Below are 25,411 nucleotides of genomic sequence, written 5' to 3'. Positions count from 1 at the left end.
TCACCTTCTGCTGGTGGGGTTGTCTGCAAATGTCAGAAGCATCATCACAATCCTAAAGCTCCTCCATTTCAAATCACACCCCATGGACCATCACAGTCCTGCTTTCATCTGAAGTACATTCAGCGTGTTTGAAGTCTGACAGCACTTCTTGAGGGGCATTACTTCTTTTCAAGATTAAGCACAAGAGAATGTCATGCAAAGACAGATTCTGCAGCAACTTTACTGGGGTATAAAATAACCAGAATTAGAAAGTTATGCTGCTGTCCAAGACAAGGCAGAGAGAGAAGCAAGGACACCAGGAGGTGATGCTTCCTCACTTCTCAAAGTTTTGTTGCCTTGGAGCAGCATTCATGGAGAAGCAGTAATAGTGCTGGGACAGCGGGTTTGCATGGAGCCTGTCCTGGCTCCAGCTCTTACCCAAAGCCCAGAACCACACTGGGCAATTCCTGCTGGCTGGGCAGTGCCCTCCTTTGGGCTTTCCATGGCAGGGGAAGCCAAGGCTGCAGCAGGAAAACAGGAAATGGGAGTCTGGCTGGGAGAGCCCACCCAGCTCATGCTCATCCCAGAGCACTTGCAGCTCACACAAAAACTTTCTGTTCCCTTTGAATGCTTCTCATGGATTCCTCTGGATTCTCAGTAACTGTCTGAGCACTGGAAATAAGTTGTGTTTCATCATGAAAGCCTCTATTGTTTTTTTCCACTGTTTTTCAGCATGCTGCATTTTAATACCACCCATTGGCTCCAAGAGCACTGAGAGAAACAGAATCCACCACTAAAAGCACTCAGAAAAGTCAAATCCCTTGTTTGGGGGCAGGATGGCTCAGCATTTCCATTGGAGTCAGCTTCTGATGGCTCCACAGGGAACAGAACAGAGCCACCAGCTCAGCACAGGCTCCACATCCAAGCAAAATTCATCAAAATACCAAAAACACAAACTCCCCCCCTGCTTCCTCAAAATCAACCATTTGGGGAAATGCATGGCAAACAGCATGATGCATCTGCAAACAACAGCCCCGCTCAGGTGCTGGCAACGCCTCTGGAAGCTGGAAGAGATTCTGAACATGTACATCAGAGCATTGAGTCATGATCAGAGCTTTAATCTAAATTTGTTCCATTGATGTGGCAGGAGATTTGTTCCATACCAGGTTGTTTTTTTTTTCAATGTGCAAGTGAGTAGATTTAGTTCATGTTTCAGTCTTCTAGAATTCAAAATATTTCTTAGAAATGTGGCCCATTTAATTCTGCTTTTTCTTTGCTGCTGGAACACTATTAACATGCATGCTGCTTTTATTTGGATGCCTTCCTATCACTCTTCAACTCATTTTTAGTGGGCACTTCTCCAAAATCATAATCCCCCATATGGGCAATTCACTTAAGAGCTGGGCTCCATGATCCTTGTGGGTCCAAATATTCTGTGATTCTGTAATACCTCTAACAAATATTCTCTGTGGTCTCAGTCTAGAGAAGGCCAGAGACATCCTGGACTGCAAAACAGTGATAAAGAATAATGCAGTGAAGTTTATCTCCTTGTGTTAATCAGCTGTGTTCAGGCTGTGAGATTTTATTATCATTCCTTTCCTTTCTAGCCTTTAGATGAAATCCTTTCTTCTATTCTTTTAGTATAGTTTTAATATATCATTTTCTTTTAATATAATATATATCATAAAATAATAAATCAGCCTTCTGAAACATGGAGCCAAGTTTCTCATCTCTTCCCTCATCCTGAGACCCCTGCAAACACCACCACATTTAGTGACCCTGAGTGAAGAACATTCCCACAAGGGAGCACATCCAGATCCCATCAGCCACGCCAGCTCTTTATAAGGTACAACTTCAGAACCCTTCATTAGACAAAATGCAAAAAGAGCAAACCCATCAGTGGCCCTTGCTGGAGACAGGCTGTGGTAGCCATCAGACACGTGCAGGGCACAATAACTGGATGAGGAGAGCCCTAAATGCAGCTGGTTGGGATTGGGAGCTCTGTAGCAATTTTAAAGGAGAAAGGAAACAATGCCCCAAGGCCATCTGCAGTGCCTGAGAGGAGGAAAAGACCCTCAAAGCCCAGCACATACTGAAATCCTGGTCATGCAGAGCCTAAACCATCTCTCTGCAGGTACATTGAAAAGGATTTCTCCTCTCTCCCACCTCCCAAGGTGTGGCACATAAGTTGTTCACTGTACTGGGACCTGCATCAACAACAGGACAGTGATCCAACAAATTCCTGCCACGAATTATTTGCAGACAAATGTGATCCATCAAGCACAGCCCAGGAAAAACCCCATTAACATGCAACAAACATCATGAGGCCAAAAAGACAAGGAATCAGGAGGCAGAAAAACTAATTGTCTGCTTAATTATTTTTAAGGTTACAAGAGAAGCCTGACAGAACATGGGCTCGATATAGCAGGCATTGCAGAAATTTCTATCAATCTTATCACAATTCTGCCCTCCTACTGGAGCAGCGCAGCCATGAATGCTGACCAGCATCAACTGGCTGATTAAGACACAAATCTCAATATTACCAATAAAACAGCAAGTGCCAGAAATAATAGGCACTGTGAGCATGTTCAGTTTCAGCTGCAGAATGGAGAAAAAAGAACTTTTATGGTGTCTTGCCAATAAAGTCATCTCTGGGGAGCCATCAAAACAGAGGATGCCTTTCTGTAAAGCAATCACTGATGGCCTATGAGCAGAGAAAATCTCCAGCTCTGCATGACAATGACAGCAGGGCATGAGCCATGGAGCAGATCCTCAGCCAAGCCTGGATGGGACAGGCTGCATGGAGGAGAGGAATCCCTGGGCAGATAAAGAGGGCACAATAGGGAATGTTATAGAAAATCAGAGAATACTAAAGAGGAAAGGTTAGATGTAAAAAAAAAAGCAAGGCAAAGAAAGGATCAGAGGAGAGGAATTTATAAAAATATCCAGACTTTGAACCTCTGCAGTGATCACAGACAAATTCCTGACCTAAACAGATTTAGATGGTGAAGCTCAGCCAATTAGATCCACATGCAGGTTAAACAAGATTTCAGAAGAGCAAGGCCAGTCCTGGCCTCCCTTCCTTGCAAAGCCAGTGCTACACACAAGAGCTGTGCAAATCCTCCACTCTGCTTCCAGAAGGAAAACCAGAGGATCCTGGCACAGAGCTGGCACTCTTTTCTAAGGAATATGGGGGGAGAGGGAATCTCCTTTTGCAGTGGGAAGCAGTAGAATTTTAGGAGCTGTTAAAAACTGCAAGGAGAAGGAAAGACAAGGATGCATGATCCCATAATCCATACAGAAAAGGCAGCAGAGAAACAAGATTTGGGAAGGGTCATTCAGGAGAAGGATGGGCTCTTCCTGCAAGCAGGAAAATCTGCAGCTGCATTTGACTTTTGCAGCAGAAGTCAAATGCAGCTGCTCTTCACACAATCCCTTGGACAGGAGAGCAGCCAGGCCTGGGCTCTGGCATCTCAGTGATTTACAGCCTAAAATCAGAGAGTCCTAATAGAAAAATAACAGGCTGTCAGGGTAAGTGATGGTGCTTGCAGGGGCCTGCCAGCCTCCTGGAGCAGCTGCTCACCAGGCCCTGCCAGGGAATGGGAATGGCCAGGAGAAAACAGGCTGTTCTGCCAGCAGGGATGGGGATTTCTCTGCTGTACAGGTCCTGGACAAGCCCCTGAGCAGGATGCTCAGACACCCAGCAGCGCTCTGGAGATCAGCACCTGTGCTCTAATGGATGAAACACTGTTCCTGCTAAAAACAAGAATACCAGTGAAAAATGAGGTGGATGCTGTAAGCACAGGTGGAGAAGGAAGCAAGGGGACAGCTGATTAAAAACCAAGATCAAATTTTGGCTTTGAAAAGAGGCCCAGGCAAGAAGCTCCCACCTTAGCCATGTACCAAAATCCCTGGAAATTGGTGCCTCCCTGCCCTAGAGAAAACTGCTTTGCAAACAGGAAAGGCATTTCTAAAAGGAACCTTTTTTGACATTTCCTCCATTCCCTTGCCATGGAGCACAAAGGAGCAGCTCTGGCCCCGCAGATCCCTCCCAGGTTTGCTCAGTTCCAAAAATCCCCAAAACAACCTGTGGTTTGAAAGGATCCAGGAGTACACATTAACAGCAGCAAAGGGGCCCAAAGAAACAATTTAAACAGCTAAATTCAAATATTTGTGAGCAGTCAAGAATCTGCAAGCCTCTCATGGGCTGAAATTCCTCCATATGCAAAGCTTATGTGCAAATAACAAAACAAACCCAAAAAATTCCGCAGAGATGCCCCAGGTTAATCTCACCATATAATCCCATTTCCCAGCTCCTTCCCTGAAAGCCTTGCACAAACCCCAGGCTGGTCAGAGCACAAAGCAAAGCCCAACATTACCACCTGGTGGAAATCCTCTTCTGCTACAGCCACGAGCAGAAAATTCATTAAATTCATTCAGCAGAGGAAAAGAAGCTGGGTTTAGGCTGTGGCAGTGTTACACCAATGTGGAGCTCGGTCCCACCAGGGGCTGTGGGTTTAAAAAACACAAGTTTGGCAGCACAGAAAGATCACTTTTTCAGAGAGAAAGGCAACAAGCCCACATGCAAAACAGCCCCCTTGTGCCCATGTCATTTCCTATACAGATGCCAGAGAAAATGCACAAGGATTTTTTTCAGTAAGATAACACAAAATTTACAGGTAGATAAATCATGACAGCCACAGAAGAATCAGCATTACCCTATCCACCAGCATCAAACCCAGCCATTCAGGAGCCCAGGTGCCAATAATGAGGATTTTGGACTCTTGGAAGCAGTGATTTAACATCAACATCTTTTGTTATTGCAAAATTATTTGGACAGGAGAACCCCCTGTTGCAGAGACCCCCCAATCCTCAGGCACACATTGTTCAGGCTGTGCTGCTGAACAGCAGAGGGAAAACAGGGAGCAAACAGCAAGGAAAACAGCACAAACAGTACAGCTATAGATAGAAAAAAGGTCAGATATCGCCCAGCTTTATGGCAGCCCAGATACAGAATCCTGTCTGGGTGCTTTAAAGCTTAAACAGCCACCATGGGGCTGGATCCTTGCTGGATCTCAATGTTTGGGAGCTGCTGGATGGCTGAAAACAGCACAAAAGGGAGGTGGGAGAATGCAGAGCCAGAGAGGGAAAAAGTAAGAAATGGGAATGAGATGCAAATAAAAAGAGACACAATCAAGGGGTGTGAATTGGAAAAAACAAAAACAAAACCAAAAAAGGAGTGGGAAGAAAAAGAAAAGGGAAGTTCAAATGGTACTAGAATGTTGGACTAGGAAGGAGGATAATGTTAAAATCCCAGCAGCATGGCCTGATCCCATTGTGCAATGGGGAAATCCCAGATCTGAGGCACAGACCTGTCCTGTGAGATTTTAATGGGAGCAAAGGAAGCACCATGGATCTTATCAGGGGCTGAGCAGGAGACAGGGCAGAGCTGAGGAATGAGCTTTGTCTGGGGGTGCCAGCCTCAAGGAAGGGCTGCAAAAGAGGAAGGATCCCACAGAGGGATGCTGTGCTTGGAGCCTCAGCGCCTGGAATGCCTTGTTTTCAGGGAGGATGTGGCAGGGGAGGCCATTTGGTTTAGTCCACTGCTTCTGGAGAGTCCAGTGGGACATGAACAGCACAGGGGGAGTCTGAGGGAAAGCAGAAAACAGGAGGGAGTGGAGGGGACTGACCACTGAAGGTGGAGAAAGAAAAGCAGAATAAAAAGCCAAAGGGGAATAGAGGAGCTGCAGTATCTCTGTGCATACAGAGGTTTGGGCAGACAGAAGCTGAAGGTGCATCCCTGGCACTGAAGAAAGGCCATGAGAGCAGCAACATTTCCCCAGGATTCCCCTCTGGAGCCCAGGGAGCAGAGGCTGTGTGAGGATCCAGGGGCAGTGCCGAGTCTGGGTAGAGCCCAGAGCTGCAGAAGGATCATGAGCAAGGCCCTGCTGTCCCTGCTCTCCTGGGCTGCAGCCACCATCTCCCAGGGACACAGAAGGTGCAGGAGCAGCACCAGCAAAGTGCAATCCCCATTTTGATATGGGAAGGTACAGGGAGAGCAGCAGGAGTCCCACTGATCCACTGCTGTCCATATTTATAATACGCCAGAACCTTATGAGCAATAAAAATATCCAAGGACAATTTTAGAGACCAGATTCACAGCCCATTTGAGACACAGCCACAATAACAGGTTGCTACACTGTCTTACAGGAGGCATTCCAAGTCCAGGGCTCTTGGAGAGAATCTGTGAAAGAATTTCTCCTGGCCAGAGATAAATGCATAGCTGTAAGCCTGGAAGAAAGCTACAAAAGGTTCATAAACATAATTTCTGCATAAATATGTATATTTTAGGTACATTAAATTGTTTCCACATACAATTTTGCAGAAAATAGTTTAAAATTAAATTAACTTATAACCTGCAAAGCATAGATGAGAAATGAGTGGTGACCTGAAACACTCCACGAGTAGGAAATTTGCAGAGTTCCCAGGAGCTGCTAGAGTTGCTTTACACCAAGGAACACTCAGGGCACTCCCAGGGACTCTTTCCCAGAAGGGAGGCACAGACTCCCAAATCCTGGAGAACAGAGAGCATTGACCCCCTCGGAGCAGCATCCCACCCTCAATCCAAGGCCATGGCACAGCTGTCCCACAGGGAGAGAGGAGATCCTGACACTGTTGTTGTCACAGATATCAAAGAATTTGGTGCCAGGTCTGCAGAGGGAGATCCCATGACACAGGAGTAGCACCATGGTGGCTTCACACACGTTTAACCTCAGGCACCCACAGCCATTTCCAGAGCATGCAGGGTGTTGGATGTGCTGGTAACACCCCTAAATCACAAACCAGCTGACAAAGGCAACATTCCTTTGACTTCAAGGAAAGGACTCTGCATGGCCCCAGAACAGGCAGAAATTTTTGTAAATATCACAGAAGCACTGTCTGGTTTGGGTTGGAAGGAACCTTAAACCTCAGCTGTTTTCACCCTCCTGCCATAGCCAGGGATACCTTCCACTATCCCAGATTCCTCCAAGCCCCATCCAACCTGGCCTTGTGCACTCCAGGAATGGGGCAGCCACAGCTTCTGTGGGCAATAGCTCCACCCAGCAAACTGACATTGCTCAGAGCCACATTTTCTGATGTAGCCCTTGGTTAATGTCCCCAGGCTGCAGAGAAGCAATGGGCTGCTTTCAGAATTCAGGCAAAGGCTGCCACCATCTGCCTCTCTAGACTTCACTGTCACCTGAAGTGACAAACAGGTTTCCTTGTGCCTCTGCTCCTGGATGAGCTCTGTCCCAAAAGAGCTGTAAGTCAAACGTTTTTCAGCCACAATAACCTTTAGAGACAAGCTAAAAGTTCAAGAAAAACTCCACGAACAATGTTAGCTTGAAGCTCACTGATGCCAAAAAGAAGAGAAACAGGAATAAAGGGTCCAACTACAACTCTCCAAAATCCAACCTTGTGACTTTGTGCTCAGCCTAGAATGTTTCAGTGAGCCAGCAGGAACCTGAGTGAGGATGAGGCGATCCTGTTTAAATAGACCCTTCGAGGAAATTATTGAAAAATTTTTTGTTCTCCATCTCAGTTCCTAAAAGGCAGCAATACAAACAAAAAGCATTTCTCTCAGGCATGTTCAACCATCAATCCATGCACACTCCCACCCTGTGACATTGCTCTGTCCCTGCTATCTCAGCACCCAGGTGTGCAAATCCTGAAATCTCCTCTAAGGGTTCCACTCGGGATGAAGAAGAGAGGGGTACAAGGCCAAGGAAAAAGCTGGGGGTGGGATGAAGTAGGAGAGGAAATATGTCATATTTCACCTCACTGGAAACATTCCTAACCCCTAAAGAATCAGAAATGTTTGGCTTTTGAAGCGCAGAATAAAGAATGGAAATGGAGGGGCCTTGCAGAAGAGGGGGGATGCAATCCAACACCTACTGAATCTTTATCCTTCTGCTGAATGTCTATCAAGCTTTTCCACTTTCCTTAGAAATTCATGCTCTAGTCCTGCCATGCCTGTATTATTAGAAAGGGAAAGAAGTGTTCAATGCGGAATTTAATTCCATGAGTTCATTTCACCATGGACATAGACTGTTTTTGCAAGAGGCTCCTACACCTTTAGTCTCCTCCTCCAGCCCCAGTGCAGTCTCTCTCCAGGCTGGATTAACCTCAGTTCTTTCAATCTTCCTGAATAGGCCATTTTACCTCTAAATCCAGACCCCATGAAGGAGAATAGCTGCCATAACTTGTATCCTGATTTGCCTTTGTAACAGGCACAATCTTCTACATTAATGGTCTCATATACAATAGCCTAACCAGACTGGTTAAACCCAAAAGAGAACCCATTTGAAGGAGTCATTTATCACCAAATCCATTACTTTACAAGAGACATTCTTAAATGAGGAATTGGTTTATTAAGCCAATTCCATCAGGGAGGATGCTCATGTTTTCTATTTGATGGAGAAATGAATGCTTAAAGAGCAGACACACTTCCTGGCAGCACAAGAAAATCAGTTCAAGTGGAAGACAAATCCCAGGAGCTCTGGATGTGGGGTTGGGTCTCAGAAATACCCTAGAGTCAGAATGGGATCCCTGCTTCTGAATTTCGGTAATCCAGACCCTTCCTGCAGGACAGACAGTGACATCATGTGCACAGCACCAAAGGGAGCAGAATTAATTACTGAGGTTCTGTTCTGCTGACAGGAGGAACTACGGCCATGAAAATAAACACAAATAAACACTGCCTACCACTGGTAAGAAATGGTGCTCCTTTTCTTACTTTTCTTTTTCTTTTTTTTTTTTTTTTTTAATACATCAGGAAATTACTTTTGCAACTGCTGCCTCCTTCAGCTTCATCTTTCATTCCAGAGGACAGTGTCATTAGCCAGGCTGTGAAGCATCACAGTCAATGCCAGCCTTCAGAAAGTGTCATCGATGTCTCTATTGTTAATATTATCTATAATTTCTTTCTTTGCCTGCAGAACACATTCAAACCTATGAAAACAAACATTGTAAATTCACACCTAGACTTAACCAGGTAATTCATAACTGAGAAAAAAGGCCATAGACATGGCAGGCTGTAATAGATGAATCAAAAGTGAACCCCAAAAGAGCCCTGCAGCACGCTCCCAGAGTTTCCAAACCATTTATTAGAAGCCTGAATGGTGCAGTTCATGGCCATTACACACCTAGACAGGTATGACAAACAGTCATTTTTAAATTGGCTATTTGGCCATGCTGCTTTCCAGTTTGCACACACATCTGCAGTGATTTTGCACATGGAATAAACCACTATGTAACTCTGAAGTATTAAACTTGCATTGTGATTACTGCTCACTAATAAAAACTTTCCTAAATTGGTCAAAAGGGAGTCACAGGTTGCAGCTGTTGCCTTGCCTTACTACTGGAAGCCTCAAGCCTTAATGCTATTGCCTTTAAATATTACATGTTTGAAGGAGGAAGCAAAGGAACATTTTTCATAAGAAGGATAAATTACATCATAAATTAGGAGGAGAGGAAATTCATTTCCTCAAGTATTTCCAGAGATGTTTCCCAGCCAGTTTGTTGCTTACTGTAAGTGATCAGAAATAGTATTTTTCTCTTGTTGAGCATGAGAGGTATCTGTGAAAGGCAGTCATTGACCCCTGTCTGGGAGTTTCCTTGACTAAAAATCAGTCTGATTCCTGAATGGATTACTTGGAGTTTGACAGCACAGGGAATCTCATCATTATATCCTGCAGAAAGGGAGGAGCAGGGGCAGTACAGTAAATGGGCTGCAAATGGCTTCTAATTGTGCCAGGAGAGGCTTAGGTTGGATATAAGGGGACATTTCTTCCCTGGCAGGGTGGACGGGCACTGACACAGGTGGCCCAGGGCAGTGCTGGAGTCCCCATCCTTGGAGGAACTGTAAAGCTGTGTGGATGGGGCACTTGGGGACACGGTGGCCTTGGCAGTGCCGGGGGGACAATGGGACTCAATAACCCTGGAGGGCTTTTTCATCCCAAACAATTCAGTGATTTTTTTTTTTCCAAGGTCACTCTTTCTGACCCTCTCTCTGAGGAAAGGCCTCTCTGCTTGCAAAGCTTCACCAGCCCAGGTAACCCCTCAGAGCTCCTGCCAGCCTGAGGATGCTTCACACAGCTCAGCCTTACCTGAAACAGAGGGAAACCAGCTCCCAGCAGCTCTGTGCACCCCACGGTGCAGCAGTGCCAGAGGGAGATGGTTTCACTTGCTGTGGTGCCTCTCACCACGGCAGCAGCACATTCCATGTGTTCCCAGCTCCCTGAGCACCCACAGCTCACAGGGAAGGCTCCAGGGTGGCTTCCCCCCTCCTGACAGCCACTGCCACAAACCTCTGCTGCCATTCCCTCCCCACTCTCCCAGAACGCCCTGCCTTGAGAGAAAAGCCAAGATTAAACACAGGTTTATATTCAGGTCTTGGAAACGGACCCACCTCCACCATCCCTCATTTTAATCTCATCTGCTCATCACTCCATAAATATCAACCTGCAGAGATTTGGACGTGTTAAGATTTATATCCATGCTGTCCCCTGAGATTTAATGCCTCCTGAATGTCCATTCATCCTTATGCATCCCCTGGGGACAAAATCAGAGTCAGAGAAGATTGACAGGCAACCATTTTATGAAATATTTTCAAGAGCAAAATGTCTGCAAAACATCTGTTGGACTTGAAAACAAAAATTGCACCAGCTCCTGTGTCCTACAGCTCGGACACGTCAGACAAAAGAATTTTTTATCTATAAATACATATATATTTATATGTAAATAATAGAAATGTATATAACATAGCTATATATAATATTTAATATTATTGTATGCTGTCCTACTGTTTCAATATTTATATAGTGTTTAAATAAATATTTATACCTATAATAATAATTATCAAAGTTAAAGATATATTATTTAAAGGCCACAGTTCACAAAGCCAGCCAGCTGTGTTGAAAAAGAATCATTTCTACAGAGAGTGGCCTTTGCCTCCTCAAAGCTGGGGTTGCCTTTTGAAAACTTCCTTTTTGGCCTTAGAAGTTTTGGTTTCATTTAACTTTGTTCCTTCTCTATTAAAAGGAAAAGATTAAATGGAAGATAAAGATTGTCTTATTGACAGTTTACATCCGCACAGCCTCAAAAAGACCATTTTCTTCCAGAGAGCCTGATTCATCAGCTTAACAGGTGTTACTCAAAAGAGAAACCCCATTTGTTTTGCCTTTCTCTGGCTGGGCTTTGCCTGAATCAAACCCAGCTCCCTTCCTGCAGCACAGCAGGACCACTCTGTCCTGCCCAGTGCTCATGCACCCATCCCTCCTCTCCAGCCACACGGCAGTGCTCTGTTCCTTCCTTTCCCTAGGGCTGTTTTCCCACACCAGACACCTTTGCAGTTGTCCCTGTACCACTCCATGGCACCATTTTGTTCTCATCCATTTATCCTCTTCTGCAACGTTCTCAAATTTCACCTCCCATGCACACCCACCACATTCTCTGGTCACATATTTAATACCCCTCTTTCCACTCCCTGCAGGCCCATGAACTCCACAAATGGAATTTCTGTGAGGATCCAAGAGGCCCAGACACCTCTGAGCCCAAGGGATCTCACTCACGAGGCTGCTCAGGCCTCACCCTGCAGATGATGCTTTGGGTTTGCTGCCTGCATTCTGAGCATCACCAGAGCAGGGCTGCCCTCCCTCCACACCCACTGCCATTCCAGAAGTGCCTATTATGAATTGCCAATGGCTCCATCTCACCTCAATTTCTCCACATCAGAAGATCAGTAATTCCTCAGTTGTCCTGACACAAACTCCTTCTCTTTTGCCAGTAACCTGCAATAACAGCCCATATCATTATCCCCTTTTCCTAGTACTAGCACAGGATTAGAGGCACAGGGTGTGCACCATCATGTGTGGCCTGAAATCTATGGTACAGCCCTTTGAGATTACATTCCATCCTGCAAAAAATACTTTTCCCTTGTGAGCAGCAGATTCCAGCCTTGTCCTTGACAAGATGCCCTCAACTCCCACCCCTGAGTCTGTTCCTGTGAAAGGACACTCCACCAGACAGCCTATGAGATGACCGAGTGCTCAAGCAGCCACATGAAACTGTGATATGATATGACAACAAGAAAGTTTCTGGCCTTTATTTGAAGGCTTTTTACCAGTTACAGTAAGAATTGTCATTGCAAACCAGGAATTTTTTAAAAAATGAATAATAAAAGTTAAAAAAAACATCCACGAGTCCACCTGCAAGTAAGACATGTTGGTACAGAAAGGAGACATGAGCTTTTGCTTCTTCCATTCTGTTTGTTTTTCAAAGAACTGATAGAACTAAGATACTAGGAAAGGTTGGATGCTATCAGAATCATTCCAGCAGGTGAGCATTTAACAGCATATACTGTACCAGGGTAACAGAGTAGCTATGTTAAATCTATGGGTTTGAGTTGAACCTATTGTAATTTGTTTCCCAAAAAGGACATTAAAAACCAGATTATGCCAAGATGTTACAATGGAGCCATAAATTGGCTACATGAGTTTGTCCCCATTCTATTTAAGACTCATCTTGGTAGCAAAGGAGTGATGTAAGCACCTGGAAATCTGAGCAGTGGGTGGCTGACCAGACTGCCACTGCAATTCAGCTTTATAATGCACATCCATGGGCCTCCCAAGGCACACCAGCAGCAATTCTGACTCAGCCTTCTCTTGGCAGGAAAGGCCATTTACCTGCTTTGACCAAAACCAACCCATCTGATGACCTGTTGCTTCCCAGTTCCACACATGCAATCCTCTAGGAAAGAGACTTGAAGCAACCAGGTCCCAGTGCACAACTTCTGACCTCCCAAAATTCATCTTCACCTTCAGCCACATCCTGCTGCCACCTTTTGCTTTGAGTTGCTGGAATAATGGAATATTTAGAGTCGAAAAAAAAAATATGCTTCCGACTTCAAAGCAAGGAAGTAATGGGAAAGAAGATTTTATGTGCATCAAACCCTGGGTGTATGTCCAGCCCCAGCTGTGCCACAGCAGCAGGCAGTGCCAGCAGTGCCTGCTCTCCTCAGTGAGGCACCCACAGAGCCCTCAGGGGCAGGGAAGGTGCTCCCCAGCACAGGAGCAGCTCTGCAGGGATCACTTCCCATTCCATGAGCACTTCTCTGCAGATGCTGGTCTGTGCACACAGCTGTGACAGGAACATTTAAGCTCATCTAAGAAGCACAATTCAAGTCAAAAAAATCAACTCAGTTTACAGTCAGTCTGCTCACAGAGCCTGGTGACAGAAACAATTAACATCTTGTTTGTCTGTAACTCATAACCAATGTTTTAGCAGTTTCAAAACACATTAAACACACAAAAAGTTGTGACAGCATTCCTGTAACACATCCCTGTTCCCACACCAAGAGGAGGAGGAGGAGGATGAAGTCAACACCACACTCACATCCCATTGACTTGTGGGAGGAAAAACACAGAAAGAAAAAAAAAAATAAAAAAAATAAAGCAATCATTTGTGCCAGCACACTCCAAACAAAGTTCCAATACTGCTGCTACTGAGGTTAGCAATGCTTGGGGCTGGGGAATGGAAGCTGAAATTCCAGGTCCTGCAAGCTTCATCATGAAAGTATCACGGGCTTCAGCTGTGCCTAATCGTATCTGAAAGCATGAGAGACTCCAGCAGACATGACACTCTTGAAATACAGAACTTTATTTAGAAACTGCTTAAAATAGAAAAACCCTGTCAAGAAAAATCCAAGTCAAATATGGTTTCTCAGTAAAATGGAGTTTTAGGGCAACAGAAGTCTAAAAGGCCACAAGAGAAATAGCACCACTGCAATTTTAAACAATGGCTAGATACTTGCATTTTTGGCATTCACTGAATTTGGGTTTTTCTCTGAACTTCACAAAGATTCATGCACTACACAATTACCATAAAATGCTCTCCTACACACATTTTAGGACAAGCTACCACCAGAAACAAATGAATACAAGCACAACAGGACTGATCAATCTCAGTAGTGAAAGGGGGTCAGAAGTCTTGCAGGATCTTGCCAAACACAACAGTAATGAGGGGCATGATAGAAAAAAAAAAGGACAGTTAAGGAAAGTATTTTAAATATTAATATTTAAGTTAGTCTCAGTACTGTATTTTCTGCAATAACATTAGCTCTGTTAGCCAGCATCTTTTAGTTTTTACCCCAGAAGATTACTGAACTGGCAAGTGTTATTACTCATATGCCCTGGTTCAAAGGGGAAAAAAAAAAGAAAGCAGACAGAAAAATATCATCCTCATGTGCTCAATTCACTTTCATTCAAAGCCAGCTGCACAGTGCAAGTCCTGTTACAACTATTGGGCGTGTTCAGCATTCCTTGGGATGGGAAAGGGAAAAGTGAGAGAACAGAAGGGATTCCAACAGAAATGAAAATAAACAGAACAAATAAAAACAAGAGCCAGGAAGAAAAATCACTTCTGAAGGACATCTTAGGCAGTAAGATTGTGTGCCCTTTGCTTTGTTTTGCTTTTCTTACAGAAAACACAGTACATTTTGGCAAAGCCACAATGCCACAGAAAAAGGCTTCAGCACTCTTCAAGGTAATTTATGTGTCTCAGCTGTTCATACTCCCTCTAATCTTGTGACAGGCAACGTTAAGGCCCATTTCATCGAGAACTAATCACTTAGTAAGCAGCTTTACATAGGAATGGAGTTTTGTTTTAATAGCCCCTTTTGAGCACTTGCTGACACAGTGAGACTGCCACGCAAGGCCTCTCGGACAGCAGTGAATGGAGTTAAACAAACGTCTACCCCAATATGAAGCACATAAAATCTCCCATCACATTACTTCAATTTGGCATATGGAAGCATATTTTAAATACTCTTAAGGCATTTATTATAATTTCTGTTCTGCAATTTCACATTAACTCAATCTTTCTGTGAGTCAGTCTTTAATTTCTCTACTGCACACCGCCTTAGATACAAAAAGAGTCTTCCCACAAACCAGTGTTTTACCAGCAAACCATTCTGCAACAAGTTCCAAATATTCAGCCTCTTGCTCCCTAAATATACCACCTCGATGTGAATACTGCTCTGCTACAGCGTGAGAAAGAGCTCCTAACTCAAACCCACTGTAAAAGTGAAACTTCTGCAAAGTGCACTTTAAGAAGAGGTACTTTTTTTTGCTTATGAAAAGAAACCAGTGAGTCCTCTAAGAATAAAGTGGAGTATTTTACAGTTAAGCACATGATCTGGGGCAAAGAATTCTGATGTTGCTGCTCTGCTGGTACAGTATGTGGTCTGTTAATACTCTTCTTGTTCCTCCTGCGGTGCTCCTTCGTCAGGTATCACAAAGCCTTCCTGAAGGGGAAGAGAACAAGTGCTTTAATGAAAATCTGATGTCAAACCAGTTCCTGGCTACTCTGTAGCTACTATTTTTCCCTCTTACTTCAGGTAAGACACCCTTAAGTCACTGTTTACAGTGTCAAGATGTATTACCAGAAGTATTTTCCTCATCTTTGATCTATTTGTTACATACTACTCATGAAAGGTCTACCTTGTTTGCTGTCTGACTATAATTAAATTATCTGATGCTTTATTACAGGAAAAAGCTAGGCCATAAACCTCACAGGGGAAAAAAATAAGGTAGAACTGGAGGGAGGCAGGGAAAGCAAACCAGCTTCCAATTACAAGGGCAGGAAGAACTGTGCAACCCAGTCTATAAGAGATTACTTACATCTGTGGCATAAAGAATTTCCACAATCCTCTGCAACACTGGATCATTCTCCCCTTCATTCTCCTGGCAGATCAATTCAATGTTCCTCAATTTGCCAAAGTAGAAGTCTCTCTCCTTCTCCAGATCTTCAACAGTAAGTTTCAATGCGTTGATCTGCCAAAGGGCATCAATAATAATAATATCCACCAGAGACAGAATTCAGTAGGATCTATGCAAAAGGGGTGTCCCAAAATTCTCAGAAGGGTGTTGATATGCAAAGCACTTCAGCAGTAACCAAGATATGGGGAGGGGGGACTGTGAGAGGAGGAAAAGGGCCATTTCTCAAATTTTAGTATCACTACCACAACAAACATCCAGTCCACAACACACAAACCCACTTGGAAAGACTAAAAGCTGATTCCATGAAATAGGTAAAGCACTGACTGCCTGCAGCTCTCTCTGCTAACACATTCTTTCACAACAGCTCTCCTGCTGACAGCAGGTTCAGTTGTGCTGCACTCACTCTGGATTTCAGTGAGGGAGCAGCTGCTCATAGCTCCGTTGGAATGCTGGGAGAGCTGCAACACAGCTGTGGGAATACTTACAGACCCTGCTATGTGTGACACAGCCCACACTGGGGTGAAATGTCTGGCCACTCGTGTGCTACAGGAGGGGTTTTGCTTCCATCAGGAGAGCTAGACCATTATAACAAAGGGCTCCAATTAAGTGATTTTAAATGAGCTGATTCAGATCATTTTCTTCCATCTGCCTGACCCAGACATTCCATGGTATTGGAAAAACAAACCTGCACATAACTCTATCAAGCAGAGGTCAGTCACAGGGCTGTCCTTACACACCTGCTCGATCAATCCTGCTGATTCTTCATCTCCTCCACCCTTTTTGCCCATCCCAGGCCCAGCTCTGGGACCTGCTGGGGTCCTCTGTGCAACAATGGGCCTCTGCGGGGCTGCAAGATCAATTCACCAATTAATTCCAATTCTCCCTCCCATAAAGGTACGATCCCCCCTCCAAACATGCTGAGGCATGGAAGAGATTTAAGGTATGTTCCTTCCTTAACTCCATGTAACATGCTCTTTCTTTCTGGCACACTTGGCACCATTCCTTGCCATTCTCTCTTTTACAGAAGACTGTTCTTTCTGTAGCCTCCAGACACCTGGGTACTACAGCACCCTCAGTCTTTGAGCCTGGCATCTCTGAAACAAGATGCAAAACACTAGAATCCCATACACTTATTTTAAATCACAACCCAGTCTTCATTTCCCCAGAGTTTTTCATGATCTAGATCACATCTTTAACTATTTTTCTCTACCTGCACTGCCAGTACCGAGAGATTTCCTGGTTTTGTTCACAACTGGAGTAACAAGGTTTGGTGCTATTGTGTCTTGGCCTTGTCGAGCAGCAACAGGATCATACTCCTTCCCGTCATAGTTCGCATCAAAAAATTTTTTGAACCACTGAACAAATTCAAAGTTGTCCTGAAATTTTCCTTTCACTAGTTTGTCCACAGGAATTATCTGAAGAGGGGGAAAAAAGAAAAAAAATACACTCATAAAGGGTAAAGAACCTCTCTGTGTTTTTATATAAAGTTTTAAAGTTAATGCACTCAAAAGATATGCAAATTTAATTCTTGTCCAGTCTAGGGAAAATCCCCCTTGACCACAACTATATCAAATAACGGGATTTTTGTAATTATTGGAATGAAAAACCAATCATGCTTTGCCTTTGAGGGTCCAAATAAGTTTAAATAATTCTGCAGCAAAGTTTCTGCTAGACCAAGTTTACAGACAAAACTTCTTCCTGTCCACATGAAGCTGGCTCTGATGAATCTGAACTGACCAACTCCAGAACTGCTACAAGAGCTGAACATCTCTGTCACAGCAGACTCCAGCTTCTCTGGGATGAGGTGTAGAACTAAAGACTATTTTAAAAATGCAGAAAATAGTGAAGTCTTGTTTGTAAAGATTTTTTTTTTTTCCATAAGGCACTTGGAAGCCAGGCTGGTTGTCCAGATGGGTTGTGTGGACAAACTGCACAAGCCACTGTCCCCAAGCAGAGACATCATCTTAAAAAAGGAAAAAGCTTCAACCCTGGATGTTCTGCATCCTACCAAACACTGTCTGTAACTATTACCTGAATAAATTCCCCTCCATCAGCAGAACTGTCATTCCACCTGAACAAGCTTTTTCACAATTTCATTTTCACTACTAAAAATCATGGATTTTAGTATATGGAGGCATTTAAAAGCCATGTAGATGTGGCACTTGGGGACATGGTTTAGTGGTGGCCTTGGCAATGCTGGGGGAACAGTTGGATTTGATGTCTCAGACACATTTTCCAACCTTAACGATGATGTAATTCTATACACTTGTAAAGAGGAATTTGGAATCCTTAGGACTATCACAGCAGAAGGTTATAGGAACACACCTCCTACAAAGATGTCCCAAAGAGGAAGCTCAGGCAAACCTTATCTCATAGGAATTCCAGTATTATTTTGTGCCACAGAAGTTTCCCACAATTAAAAGGGTAACATTAATTTCATCATTAAGAACTGGAAACCTGACCTTGGCTGGAGCAAAGCAAAATGTGTCCTAACTGATGTGATGCCCCCAAGGCAGGCCAAAACAAAAGGTTTTGTGATTTACAAACCAAAATCAAACTCTGTTCCCAGATTTATTCAGTTTTAAATCTGAAAGTTCATCCCATCTAATTTAACATTAAAAGCAGAGTCAGTTATAGCCCAGCTTACTTTGTCAACACCCATTCTTTTAAAACCTGCTTGTAGAACCTTGAAGTTTTGAATGTACTCATGTTCCAATTTTGCTTGAAACTTCACTTTCTTGAGTGCTACAGAACCTGGGAAGAGCATGTCCATGAACTGACAGTATGCAGCACCTGCCAAAAGGAAAAGAACACAAATCCTGGGATGAATTAAGTCAGCTCAGCTCACTAACCTTGGTGAGTTTCTTTCCAGTCAGGTCAGCAAACTGACCTGACTCACTCCTCAGTCACACAAGCCCTTTAAAGGCAACAAAGGCAAGAAAACAGGAACCTTCAGTCTCCTTTTTGGTGCAGCATGGCCATAAATAAGCTTAAAGGAGTTGGAGAACCAAACTTTTGGGCTCCTGACTTGAACTCTTATTCATAAGAACAAAACTGCCTCCAGAATTTCAAGGGGAAAAAAAACCCCTAATGAATAACTTCACTTTCTTTTCTTCATGGATATCAGCACAGATCTGAGATGCTACATGTGTCTAACAGGCATGTAATCTTCTCTTAACAACACTAACAGAACTAAATCAGAAAATGCATTATTCTAAAAATTGTACTTAACCATTATTGAAATTGTAATATATTCACCTCCTACAAACAGAACCTATACACAATTCAAGGTGCTCTCCAAGATAAGAGACTAATGACCTGAATTATATTTAAAGCAGGCCTTAATTAAAGAACCAAAATAAGATAAGTGTTTCTTCCTATTAATTTAAATCCTTCATGTCCTCCAATTCAGCACTAGCTGAAGTAAGAGGAAAAGAGAGATTCAGTCCAGCCACAAAGAGTGGACAAGCATCTCCATATTTGTAGAACATACACAGTAAAAAAAAAAAAAAAAAAAAGTGTTTTTAAAGTGGATTCTCACTCTGCAGTGATGATGCACAACCATTAAAAGCACAAGCACAACATTCAGGGCATTATTCCCACACCAACACCAATGAATCAAGGAGTAAAGGAAACCCTAACCTAAACCATCCAACAGCTACACAACAAGCTGTTGGGAGCTATCTGAAGGCCAAGAAGGAATACAGGAGAGCATTGACCTCAACTGCTCTGTTCATCTCAACCACATCCTACAACTGTTCACTCTCTTATCAAGATACTTTGCAGGCGCTCCCACTTTCACCTGCTCCCAGAAGACTGATGTCATCCACTGGTGCAAATTAAAATAAAAACAACAAACCAGCTCTTGCTGTTTGCTCTCCATTGTGTCTCAGTTCACTTGCTGCAGAGCTCCAATCCCAACTCAAACACAGAGGACTTGCCAGAAGCCAGGGGTTGGCTCACTATTGGCAGAGGGAGCGATAAGCGTGATGAAAACAGAGGGATCACAGCAGTCAAAGGGCAGCTCTTGTGCTTTTATGCAACCTCAAACTGCTGCTGTCACTGCTGCCCTTGCCAAAGACAGCAAAGCAAGCTTGGGAACTCCAGCTTCCACAGGACTATGGCAGCAAAAGCCACTTCATCCCTGCCAAGGCACGAAGCATTAGTGCAGATGCACAAAAGGGACGTTACTCAGGACATACCACATCAACAGCTTTTCCCAAAAATAGGTGAGCTGGAATTCTGCAGAGCCAGTGCTAATTATCCTCACCTCAACACAGAGCTCTCACAGCATTCAAGGCTCACACCAATCCCATGCAAATCAACCCTGCACACCACACGGCTCAACCTGCCTATCTGAGAGCAGACAGTCTTATCACTTCCCCTCCTCCTGGGGCTTAGGTCTTTAGTTCCCTCACCCTTGCAGTTCTTGTCCATCATCTCACTAGACAAAAAGCACTACAAATGCCTGTTATGAGTCCCTTGGCTCTCTGTAATCTTTGGGATTGTTTCTTCCACAAACTCAGCAACAGCTGGTATTGACAGTCCAAAACCTCACTTTTAATTAATTTCTCCTTTTATTTCACTTTCAATTTCCACATCTCTCCTACCATGAGCAACACCTTATCTTAAATTCACTGCATGAGACAAACTTCACTTTTCACTGACTGCCTGTTGTAGTTATCCAAATTATCTTGTACCCATGCTGCATTCTTAGCCTTGGGTTTTTTTCAGCTATTATTCCACAGACTATTATCTTTTATTTGTTCTTACAAGCCTCCTCCTCCCACACACTCCTCCCTACGATGACACTTGACTCCATTTCTGTACCACAGACACTTCCCCTTCCTGCCTACTAGCATATATGAGATTCAGCTGTGCTTAACTTGGTTCAAGCCCAGGTAAGCTGGGCTGACGCAGACTGGATGTGCTCCAGGACCAAGAGGAGTTTTAAAGGTGCACATGACCCCACAAGTCACTGCTCTGTCCTCCTTACACTCCAGTACTCTTCCAGAACAAATCACAATTGTTTTTGTTAGTTACACTTTTAAGACTTACTCTATCCATGTAGGCTAAATGTTTAATTCCTCATGGGAAAACACCTTCTTCCTCAGTCGTTTTTTCACATTAACACCCATTGCTTATAGCATCTATGCTGTAGTGAGTCATGAGAACGTGCCTTGTCATTACACTGACATTATTAACAACCACTTCAATAACACTCCAACCAGAACTGGATCATAACCCTGACCACGAATCTGTTCACACCAGGACCTAAGCCAGGAGCACAGCTGCAGCAGGGCAGCACAGAGGGTGCAGCTGCACCTCCCCAGAACCAGGGTGCACATCCCACGCGGAGGTGCCCTCGGGGTGAACCCCCTTACCTGAGCACAGCTGTTCGATCTTGGTCAGCGTCAGCTGCAGAGACTCATTGATCCACGCCAGCATGTCATGTCGGCTCAAGTTATCGCTGGTCACTGAAGTAGAATACACATTCACTGCCATTTTCTGAAAGACACAACCAGAGGTGTGAGCGCCACAGACGCCGCCGGGCCGCGGTGGAGCCGCTTCCTTCGGAGCCCTCCCAAGCCCCGGCGAGTGAACCGCGGGCTGCCGACAGCCGGGAGGACCCTCCCGCACCGCCCTGCCAGGGCTCGGCTCGGGCATTTCCGAGGAAAATTGGGCACCGGGGCGCTCACGTGGGAACCGCTGAAAGGAACCACGGCTGCGGCAAGTTACTCATGCCTCTCCCCCGCGTTACCGGGAACGGCCGAAGCGCTTCCTCCGCGGCCACGGGATCTCCCCGGGGATCAATACCGAGCGGCCGCTCCCCGCCCAGCCCCGCCGGCACAAAGCGGAGCCGCCGGTGCAGCTGCCGCCGGGCAGGGCCGCCCGCGCTGCGGGTGGGGCGCGGCCCGCGCTCTCCCCGCTCCCGCTCCTCACCACCCCCCGCCGGTCCCTCCGCCCCGCCACCCCCGGTCCCCGCCGCACCTCCGCCCGCCGAGGGGCGCGGCCCGGCCCTGCAGGCCTCGCGCCGGTGCCCTCAGGGCGACGGCGCCCCGCCCGGCCGCTCCCCGAGCCCGGGGCCCTCCCCGCCGCCACCCGGCAGCCCCGCCGCGGCCCCGGCCCGGTACCTGCGCCGCGCTCGCCCCGTCGGCCCCGCGTTCAAACCGGCCCCGCCCGCCCTGACCGGGACCGCGTCACGCGCTCGCTGCGCGCCTGCGTCACGCGCACGTCACGGCCCGCGCGGGGAGCGCCGCGCGCCGCCACGGGGCGGGGAACGGTTGCCAGGGGGCGGGGGGAGCTGCTGCGTTGCTATGGAGATGCCACGCCCACTCCGCCAGAGGGCTCGCCTGCCATTGGCCGAGCCACTGGCCCCGCCCACACCGGGGGTCCCGCGTGCCTGAGGGTCGCGCCGGGCTCGGGCCTGAGGGTGCGACGGAGCCGCTGCGGCTGCGAGCACCGGGACGGCCCGACCCGGGAGCCCGGCACTGCCCCGGCCCCGAAGCCGAACCCCCGGCACTGCCCCGGCACGGGACACCCCGGCATTGCCCCGGCCCGGATCCCCGGCACGGCACAGCCCAACCCTGGACCCTGGCATAGCCCCAGCCCCGACCCCCCAGCACAGCCCGGCCCCGGACCCAGCGACACAAACCGACCCCAAACCAGCGGCACAGCCCAACACGGCTCCAGCTGTGCTGCCACACCAGCCCCGGCCACCTTGGTGTCACTGGTGTCACCTGAGCGGCAGCAGGAGAGGGGCGGCTCAGATCTCTGGCTGTGCCCCTCCTCCCACTGTGAACCCCCTTTATTTCCCCAAAAAGACTGTCCAGCCGTACAGAAATACTCGTTTTTAATCAGACATGATAAATGGTAAACTCTCGACATTTTTTTTCCCACATGGAAACCAGTGAAATCATGTGGACAAGGCAGAGTTGCGAGTTTCCACACTCCAGGATACAAAAACTGTGAAATGTGTAAAAAATGATACATTTCTCTCACTTTTAAAAGATTGTATAAAAACGCACAGCATGTTCAACATTAGAAATCGTTAACCTAAAAAATAGCACCAGGGAGAGTTAAAACCCTTTAAAAAGTATTAAAAAGGAATTTCTGAGATCCCCCTCCCTTAACATTTTATAAACTCAAAATGAAAGGCAGCTCTTACAGGGAAAAACATTTCAAGGAAGACTTGTCTACTACAATTCTCATCAAGAGAGCTTAATGCCAAGACAATTCTCATTCCTCTTTTATCTTTGTTTACTTTCCCCAAGTCCTTTTTTTTTCCCTCATCTATTTGTTTTCCTTTTGATCAGATAGGAAAGGATGTGAGATCTGGAGTATGTAAGATCAGGGATGCCATGGAGTGGAGGGCACACGTTGGCCCAGTCTGGAGGAATCACCCATCAGAGGATGGCTGTCACCCTGAGCCCCTGCACTGATGGGTGTTTGCCCTCATGCCCCATGCTGGGCTCCAAACGGGACTGCAAGGACCTGGGATGAGGAATTAGTGTTGTGGCTGGGGTCCAGCTGGACACAAGGATCACAGATTGGCAAAGAGTCCACAAGCAGCTGGTGCAGTGCTGGCAGTGCCAAGGCTTCCCAAACACCTCCAGCACGCACAGAACCCACCCTGCCATCTTCCCAGCCCAGGGGCTGCTGGCAAGAGGGTGCACTGCGTCCCCAAGCACTTGTCAAGCATTGGAGGTGACAGCAGTGACTTGGACCAGCCTGCTTGGCTTTTCTCAGTTTTCTTAACTAAGGCATGTGGCTTGAACAAGTCACCAAAAATGAAACCCCAAGGAGTTCTCTCATTCCAGCTTAAAACAAGGAAAAAAAGCCTTTTAACTACCTGGGTTTTCCCTTGCTGTTCCCTTGCTTCCCAAGCACAGCCTTGGATTGGAGACCAAGAGAAGATGGTTCTCAGAGCTGGGATGGAAAACTCCACACAAGGGTGGAAAATGGGAGGCTGCTGTCCTCCACCACAAGGACAGGGGTGCCAGAGAGGTAGAAGGAGCTGGGAGAGAAGTTCTTCCCAGTGATGCTGTACAGCACCCTGCAGGAGAGCAAGGCGGCCTGGCATTGCTTGGGTGGAGGGTTGGCCCATGGTTTGAACCTGAATCATTCTGAGAAGGCTCTTCCAGAGCCAGGTGGCAGGTGAACAGCAGAGGTAGGGGAGGACAGAGGGACCAAGAGGGGAGTAGTTTCAGTGCATTGAAATGTGCATTGGAATTCAGATCCCCAGAGATGCCTGCTGGAACAGTAGCCTGGTGGCTGCAGGAAACCTGGCTGAAATGGCCACGGGCACCTGCTGGTCCACAGGCTCAGTGTGCCCAGGACTTCATGGAATGCATAATAATCACTCTGGCAAAGCTGGGGAGTAGAGGAAGGCAATCAAAAGTGAATCAGTGGTGGCCACAGGAGCTCCCAGTTTGGGGGTACAGCCCCAGGAGCCCCCAGGGCGCTGCCAGGCTGGGGCTGGGCACACAATCCCACCTGTGTGCACAGGGATGGGAGCACAGGGGAGGAGAGGTGCAGCCCCAGAGCCCCCAGCAGTGGCAGTGCTTTCCTGCCTCACTGTCCCATTCCCTGGGCACAGGCAAGAGCAGTGCTGCACTCCTGGACCCTGCACTCCACCAGGGTTGGGTGGGATTTTCCCTGGATGGAATGCCCTGCCACCACTGCCTGGGTTCATGACATCCTACGTGACATTTGGGGCGCTGAGATTTGAGGGTGCCATTGACCATTACACTGTCCTTCCTGCTGACATACCACATTCTTTTGGGAAATGGATGCTCCAAGAATATTTTCCTTTACAGACCCTGGAGCCCAAATCCTCCCTGCTCCAGTTACTGTGTAAGCTTTCAAACCATTCAGCAGGATTTTAAAATGTAAGGAGAGGTTTTAGATGCTTTAAAAAGGAAGTAGTGAATATTTGTAAACTACAACCAAACATATAAAACAATATTTCTTTAGTTCTAGCTAGAAAAGTAATTCTATCACCTCACAGTTCAGTTTCAGCTACATTCAGGTCTAGGAATCTCCACATTCTTATGTAATGCCTTAAAGCAGCAATAGACATCAAAACAACAAAATTAAATTTTATCAAAAAAAAATAAAAACAAAAAAGATTTGGTTTCTTGATCCCGTGTTCAGTGTGTAACCTGAGCAGGGTCCCTTACACCTGCTGCTACGGTTTGGGGGTTTTTGGCAGTAACTTCAAGAGGTTTTGTTTGTTTAGGAAAAGCACCAATTCACTGTAGTTCAGGTTTGCCTGCAGCTCCCCAGCAGCTGCCTGCACACTGGCTGCTCAGCAAGTGGAGACTTCCCAGCTCCAGGCTAAACAGGAATAATGCTCTGGAGGATGAGACTCCCATCTCATCAGCGATGCATAGAGCTTCGTGTGCTGGCTAATTAAAGCTTCGTGTCCATCATTTCCTACTAGGGATCACTGTTAGTCCCTTTACAGAAGTTGCCCTGCCAGGTTCTTTGGTTACAGACATTCCTCGGCTCTCCCAGGCTGTCCCCGGGGAGGGACAGGCCCTGGCAGCCCGGTGGCCATGCCCGTCCCTCTCCCGCCACAGCAGCGGTGCTGTGCATCGTTACCAGAGAGA

The 25,411-nt window shown here is 46.2% G+C and overlaps 2 protein-coding genes across 3 annotated transcripts; one reads left to right on the top strand and one right to left on the bottom strand.

Moving 5' to 3' along the window:
- Positions 1–12,094: 12,094 nt before the first annotated feature.
- On the bottom strand, positions 12,095–22,019 carry MAPRE1 (microtubule associated protein RP/EB family member 1). 2 transcript variants are annotated; one of them, XM_054274628.1, is made up of 7 exons: positions 21,932–22,019; positions 21,182–21,305; positions 18,445–18,590; positions 17,008–17,212; positions 16,535–16,644; positions 15,699–15,851; positions 12,095–15,322 (listed from the first exon to the last, which is right to left on the bottom strand). In XM_054274628.1, exons 2-7 carry the CDS (start codon positions 21,300–21,302, stop codon positions 15,266–15,268), a joined length of 792 nt encoding a protein of 263 aa, XP_054130603.1. In that variant the 5' UTR covers positions 21,303–21,305; positions 21,932–22,019; the 3' UTR covers positions 12,095–15,265. The 2 variants fall into 2 exon arrangements, with proteins under 2 accessions (XP_054130603.1, XP_054130605.1); XM_054274630.1 differs by having other exon boundaries at positions 17,023–17,212.
- On the top strand, positions 21,539–22,204 carry LOC128936152 (basic proline-rich protein-like). The gene has a single exon (XM_054274896.1). The coding sequence runs from the start codon at positions 21,539–21,541 to the stop codon at positions 22,202–22,204; it is 666 nt and encodes a 221-aa protein (XP_054130871.1).
- The last annotated feature ends 3,207 nt before the right edge of the window (positions 22,205–25,411 follow it).

Source organism: Melozone crissalis, unplaced genomic scaffold (genome assembly GCF_028551555.1).
Source record: "Melozone crissalis strain CALT ecotype California unplaced genomic scaffold, PUWL_Pcris_2 ptg000017l_1, whole genome shotgun sequence".
Classification (NCBI taxonomy): Eukaryota; Metazoa; Chordata; class Aves; order Passeriformes; family Passerellidae; genus Melozone; species Melozone crissalis.
Note: the sequence above shows the minus strand (reverse complement) of the source record. Positions and strands in the feature narration are given on the sequence as shown.